At 31.8% G+C, this 7596-nt stretch overlaps 1 protein-coding gene across 4 annotated transcripts in view; it reads left to right on the forward strand.

Moving 5' to 3' along the window:
- The window catches only part of LOC108690695 (protein couch potato-like), an 82455-nt gene that overhangs the window by 39717 nt on the left and 35142 nt on the right, over window positions 1-7596 (forward strand). For all 4 annotated transcript variants that reach the window (XM_018198110.1, XM_018198114.1, XM_018198112.1 and 1 more), the window contains exon 3: window positions 2993-3046. In XM_018198110.1, coding sequence (XP_018053599.1) covers window positions 2993-3046 — 54 coding nt within the window. The remainder of the gene's footprint in view (window positions 1-2992; window positions 3047-7596) is intronic.

A 7596-nucleotide genomic window follows, 5' to 3' on the forward strand; every position in this document is an offset into this window, starting at 1 on the left:
ATGCAAATCGATCCATTTAACATTATTGCGATTGAAATAGATTTTTTTATTTCTTTATTTCTTTATTTCTTTATTTCCTATATTTCTTTATATATGAATTTGTAGGTAAATTTGTTACTATAAATTGCAGTCTCTTTCAATATTTTTTTTAATTAAAAAATGTAATTATATATATATATACATATACACACATATATTCTTCATTTCTACCCTATTAAAGTAAACTTTGTTTAAAATTGAAACGAAAAAATGAAATATTGTTATCTGTGCGTATTCCAGAAATTGATCGATGCAATATATTGCTTTCACTCAATTATTTATAATTGATACACACTATTCGCCTTCTATTATGACTCAGATAAAATTTTGAATGCGATACTTGATGCGTTCTATATAATCAGAAATAATAACTTGCCTATGCGTAAATATGCCCGATTTTTACATACATTTGTATCTTTCATATAATACGAATTGAATTTTTTATTTCGAGAAAACAAACACTAAATTATTGCTTGACATTGTCGAATAAAAAAAAAAAATAAAAATTATTAGAATCTATTGAAACGACAAGAGTTGCACATCGGAATTCTGAAAATTTATTACGAGAAAGACTGCAAACATATCTTGAACGCAAAAACGTGTATATTGTCTCATATACAATATATGCATCGACTGCGGTGTAGGAGTGATGTATATTGACAGCGGCCGTCTTCTGCACGCGAATCATTGCGACGAATCATTGCTCCTCGCATCAAGAGAGAATTCGCGATTTCTTGGCATCGATATGACACATAACTGGCGACATACCGCAAACAATAAACCTTGAGTAGCAACACCACGCACGTTATTTTCGCTCGCAAATCTTTTGCATACGCGAAGAATACCGTTGAATCGCGAATCCAGTTATTAATCGTTTTTGAGATATCGTAACGTTATACTCATAATCTGTGCGACCCGTTTTCCATAGATTTACGACGAGTTTTCAGCGCGCCGGAAGGAGAGCCAGGCGGATCAGTTCGCCAACGTCTCGTACTACCGCGAAACTTTCAGAGAAGTGCAGGAACTATTTGCACATTGTATGTATCGTGTGAGCACAACATATGCGAGTGACGTCGAAAACTCGATTATGCTTCCTCGCGAGACCAGTCTTTTAATGACTGCGATATTTCATAGTTAAGGGAAGTTAATTAATTATGTGCGAGACACTGAACTCAGCGCCAAGAATGTTGAAATGAATACTTTAGAAATATAACGTAGCGTACCGATATATCTAAGATGATAAGACATATATTTTTTGAATGAACAGACAATGAAAATTTAATATTGAAATTTATAATATCGTGTGCATTAATTATATTCTTAACGCGAGAAATAGCAGGAAATTGATTAACCAATCTGATAATCTGAGTTAAATACAATTATTAATTCCTATATAGTTATTATAGTACGAAATTAAATTTTAAATTTAAACTTAAGAATTTTTATTTTATTTGCTATAAAAATTAAGCAGTAATATTTCATGAATAGGACAAGCTGATTAATGATGCAAGATTAAGAACCTCACGAGTGCCAAGAATGTTGTAATAGATACTTGGGAAATTTCGCACATCGATCCATGCGTCTAAAGTGAGACATTTAGGTGAAATTCAAATTTATCATTAAACTTTCTAACTTATTTAAATAATAACATATGTGTTTATGTCTAAATTTTTAATATAAAATTGTAATAAAGAACAATTAATAGAATTAATTATTTAAAGTTTTACACACTTTCACGTATTGTTACAAAACTATAAATTATCTTGGCAAAAGATATTTAATTCTATTTTTAGTTTTATTAAATATATATAATTTTTGGATAATTATAATTGCAGCTACAATTAATTGATGATCAATATTTGGAAATCTTTGGAAAATGGTGTGCAGCATTTTTGCTATTGCTCGCGTATGCAAGTTTGAAATGTTTAAACTCGAAAAACGTAGCACGTCGGATAAACGTTCCGAGACTTACAGCGCTCTCTAATTGCGGCTTCGTTAATTAGCACTTCCATCGCGATCGTGCAATTATTAACAGTTTGGTACTCTGGTAATGAATACTACTTACAGCGTTCGCATGTAACCGAGTGTTCATCTCGCGCGTTCTACTTGAGGCTCTCTTATAAAAATTACGGAAACGTTATCTTACTGTAAGGATTCCTTTATCTTTAGCGGTAACATGAAACAAGATTCTCGAGCACAATAGCGCAATAACGAAGTGTTACGCATTAAGATCGTAGAAAATTAAAAAGTTTGTTACACAGTTTTTCTCGTGTCAGGAAATGGAATAGAGCACGTTAACGATGGATAATTCAAGCGATAGCCGTTAAGAAATTCACGAATATCTTAGCATTTGTGTTAGATATTTAATAATATATCTGAATGTCTTGCTTCATTTTTCATTCGACTGTTTGCTATTCTGAACAGTCTCCGTAAATTCTGCTGCAAACAGAACCGTGCGCATTTAACAATAAATTACAGAATCGTATATTGTATATGTGTATTATATTTTTAAAATAATTTCTTAGCCTAGAAATTTCTATATTAGTTATTTGCAAGTATTAGTTGATCTATTGCTAGTGTTTAAATATTTAATTGAGTATCGTGTGTGATGTTTGTTTCTTATTTCAAAAAGTTACTTTAAAAAGGGGATTTTTTTAAAAACTATCCAAATTTTCCAGGATACATGAAAATACAATTGTTTTATGTTATATTATACTATTTAAAATAGACTTGCATGTATCTATTTTCTAATGCTTATTTCACATTTTTATATAAATTTAAGTTATTATAAAATAATACAGATCTTTGTTTTATTTTTAAACAAAAATAAAATATGTAACAGATATCAAATTCATATAAAGTTAGTCAATTTTTTGTTTAACCATATCGGTTGCAAACAGTATTTTGATATGATATGAAGTTTTAATGACGTGATATTTTATTCCTGTTTCAGGGGTACGAAGGGTCGCTGTTAAAAGTCACGAGTAAAAATGGGAAAACAGCGTCGGTAAGTTGCCATCGCTTAATTGACAATATGATTAGCCGATGTTACGTTTTCAACGAGTGTTTTTTAACATTCATATCGAAAAAGTATTATCGAGCTTTTAACATAGATACATTTGCCCTAGATTCGCGAAGTAGCTCGATATTGTCGATATACGTCGTTTCTTTATACACTTGAGAAGACGAAGAGATAAAATTGGATCCCGGCTTTTCTCGAGCACATTTCTAGAAAACGTACATTTCAAGAAAACTCCGAATCAATTACACGGATAGTGAAAATAGTGCAAACTCTTTTTTATCTCTCTCTCTCTCTCTCTCTCTCTCTCTCTCTCTCTCTCTCTAACATGACAATGCTCAAGGGAAAAAACGAATGGAAAAAGTTTGTCAGCCAAACCACGAGTTTCGATCGAATTTTTGGACACAGGGGAGTTTGCGTGATTTCGTGTATTCTCTGTTATATATTTTTGTCAATTCTTTATCGATCTATTTTTATTTACAGGATTGTATAATATATCGTCATTTATTATATATTTACATAAAATTTTCATAAGTAAAATAACTACGTTTTACGTTATGAAAAACATAATTTTTGCATTTTAAATCTCTTTTTCAAAATAATAGCTTGTAGAATATTGTAGAAATAAATAATTTTCATTTTATATATACAAAAATAAAAAGTATTTTGATGCCTTATTATTTGATATATTATATAATTTTCGAACTCGTGAGGATTAAAACTACATTTTTAAATGAAAAATTAAAAACGGTAACTGTTTATGCTAAAAGCTTTTTTTATTTATTCAAAGCGTACTCGTTGATTACGTGAGTCACGAAGCCTTAAAAATATCTAATCAGCCGACAGAGAGAAATACATCAAATTTCATCATGCGGCAATGCCATCGCGCGCACTACTCAACCCAGTATAATCCCCCGAGATAACATTAATTTATGCGGCGACGGTGGAACAGCACACGCGAGAGCATACTCTGACGCTGTAAAATCCTTAATCCATAAAGCATTTTAACATTTTTTTATTTTAGTATTTACTTTTTAATTCTGCACCAGACTTTACCTGTATCTCACACGTGATAGATATATTTCGAATACTTTCTAAAATAAAACTATGACGATTATATTGATTACTAAAGAATCTCATTTCATTCAAAGAACGTCGAGTTACGGAAGTTTAAAATATTTCGATGAATCTGAGTATAGTAAATATTTGATTTTCGATCTATTATTCTTTGCAGTTATAAATAATGAAAATTATGAAATTTTGAGGTGCGAGGAAGAATCAAAATGTAATTTAATTTCATAGTTTAGTTACACGCTTAGAATTGTTGATTGCAAGGTATAATGAATTTTAAAATCTGTTAATTTTCCTGTGAACTGTAAGATTTTTGAGGCTATCAATCTTCGAGAAATTATAGTTTTTATATTGATACAAAACTTTGCATTTATCTATGGAAATCTATCAATTTGATTTTATATGAGTCTTTGAATATATCTCACTTCCCGCTTTTGTATTCTGGGATATATCAATCAATTCCCTGCTGCGTGAATTTTCGACCACATCAAATCTGAACTTTAACACAATGTGTGTAGGTGTGAATCCTTAAATTTATCTCTAATATCAAATCTCTAAATATCAAAATGTCAGTTTATTGAATGTGATAAATTTTGAGCTTTGTATTACTTGCCAAATGTTGAAATAACGAATTTTTTGTCTATTTTTCTAAATTCCATCTAAATTCAATATCGATTATCGGGATAATCCGTAAATATACCACATGGAATAAAGTTAATAACATGTTTTCGTTCCTGCATGCAGCTTGACCTCGTTGTAACCAGCGCGGAACGCAAGCGGCGGCTCGTAATGGCCGTGGTGATGTAATTGGATATAATATGAGCAGAATGCGAATAAAACGGACGAGAGAGGCACAACTGGAGGGACACGGTTTCCGTGTGAACGGTGCTTAAACCTCCTTGGCCACTGGCACGGTTGGGTACGACTGACTGTGCGAATCGATAGCGGGTCGGACCAACCATTTCTACCATTTGTTTCCTTCGGTCATCGTTGCGCCGGGAACGAAAAGTAGCAACCGAAGAGCAGTTTCTCAAAAATGGCGATGCTGAAAAGATTTTCAAATGTTGTTAGAAGCTTTTGTTGTCTTGTATTCTTCCGTTATCTAGTGCGATGTGCCATTGCGGAGTTTGTACAAAGCTCCTTTGTAGCTTCGGTGATGATGATTTATCTCCGTCTTGAAGTTGCTGTTGGAAATCTCCTACAAACGCGAAAATTTATCTTCTCTTAATCCAAGAGATTGAGATTGCAGATTTTTCGATTTTTTTCGCAGATTAAACTCGATTTGATTTCAGTTTAGTAAGATTAAATCGATCGTATAATAATAAAGGGTTCCCCAATAAAAATCTTTCTCGCACCTGCTATTGATTAACTCGAGAAAATTTTTAGTTTTAAAACATAGCTGATTGCTCTCTCAGAACTCGGAGTAATTTGATTTATAATAACCAAGTAGATAATATTGCAATGTTTATTCGTTTTTATAAAAAACTATTATCTTCCTTTCATTATTATATTGTACATTGTATTGTACATTGATATTATCGGATAAATGCGACAATGCAATAACTTTCGAGCGTTGAAATTAACAAGTATTATTTCTTAATGGCTTTTCGTAATAATTTTATATAACGTAATTATCTAGATATTTTTATCATAAAATGCACGAAGTTAGTCAAGTTTGAAAATTTCTCTATAAGATATTTATTTGATTTAATTCGAATCGCTTAAAATAATGTACTATTGCGTACTTGTATTTTGCATTTATTATAATTGCTGTTAGAATAGATATAGATAAGTTTTTATACTCTCAATTAATTTAAATTATATATCGCACATGACTCTTAGAGTTTAAAACATCGATAACCTGGTTAAAAGTTAGAAGGTTGTCTGTTGTTTAAACTTTGTTTAAAATTTAGTAATAAACATCTAGCTAGGCTCTTGATTTATTAATTAGATTTTTATCTCTCTGAGTCTTTTGTTTTCGTCTCGTTTTTCATTATTTTTATTGAAAATATATTTTGTTATACAAGTTAGTCAAGAGTGTGTCAATCATTCCGCATTACGCGTTTTGTTTTTGAGTTGTTACGTTTGAACCTACATTTATTGGTTTTTCTATGAAGAGAGCAATATTTTTTTTCCTACAAATATACATCTATGAAATTCGAGGTGCACGCACGTATGAAATTCGGGACATCTAAATTTGACAATTTTCTGAATAACTGTTGTTAAAAGAATTAATGACGTAGGCAATATTATAATTCCCAGACCCTTTGATTATACATGACCGCGTTGCAAAAGTAGTACCTTTACCTGCCTCTATCTAGAGTTACATGCATAATTGCATGCACATTTACATGACCATGGTGCATATACGGGCACGGATTGTCGTCGCGGCGGCACAAAGAACGCCGATGCCCGGAAGAAAAGCCGATACACCAACGTCGCGCCGTCGCGGTTCATGTATATATCAAGAGTGTGGTGTGTGACACAGTAACAAAAAAAAGAAAGAAGAAAAACACAGGAGAAAGAAGGAAATCGATCGTCTCCATGGCCGCTGCACGCATGACCATTAACCTACATCGTATTACGATGCATGTATCGATAAAAAAACTGGTCGACGGTAAAACGACGCTATGTATTACGTTTGGGTATTCCGTGTCCTGATAAAGAATTTTTCTGCGAAATTCGCGCGATGCACGCAAGGAAGCACGCCACCCGCGTGCGCCCGGCGCGGCGTGACTATATCTGATATTTGAATCGAGATGGAAACGGATTGGTAATCATCGTGAAATAAAAAACGGGCACGGATCGGTGGTGCCTGCCGCGTTCAGTTGCGAGAGCTGAATGCTTGTTACATGCAGGTGAAAGTGCGGCATGTCCGCTTTTTTTCATTTGTACTTTTAACCGTGATAACTGTGATTAGTTCAAGATTTGTAGCTGCGAATTTACTGAACCTGAATTTCTCATGGAATTATTTCAGAATTTCTACGAATATTAATCTAGATGCAAATAATGAACCAATTTAATCAAATTTTATTCAATAATCCTTGACACGTTTTATTTCGTTGCAAAAGTATTTAAGAATTGCTGATTAAATGGTGATAAAAATTTATCTTTATTGTTTAATATTTCATTATAATATATATATTTCATTATATAATATATCATTAGAAATATTATTAATAATTATTAGTTGATAGGATATACTCTCTAAATGTTTTAGAGTGAAATTTCACTCCAAAAGACTGAAAAGTGAGCCAGTCTTAAAAAAAGAGTGAAAATAATTTTATCCTTGAATAAGAGTGCCAGATTTTTATTCTTTATAAGAATAAGATTTCATTCTTTTGAAGTAAGATTTCTCTTACTCTTTTGAAATAAAAGTCACATTAAGGAATAAAGTCTCATTTTAGAAAATTAAAAATAGAAGTGAGATTTTATTCCTTTAAATCTTATTTCGAAAAAGAGTGAAA

Source organism: Atta colombica, unplaced genomic scaffold (genome assembly GCF_001594045.1).
Source record: "Atta colombica isolate Treedump-2 unplaced genomic scaffold, Acol1.0 scaffold35, whole genome shotgun sequence".
NCBI classification, from domain to species: Eukaryota; Metazoa; Arthropoda; class Insecta; order Hymenoptera; family Formicidae; genus Atta; species Atta colombica.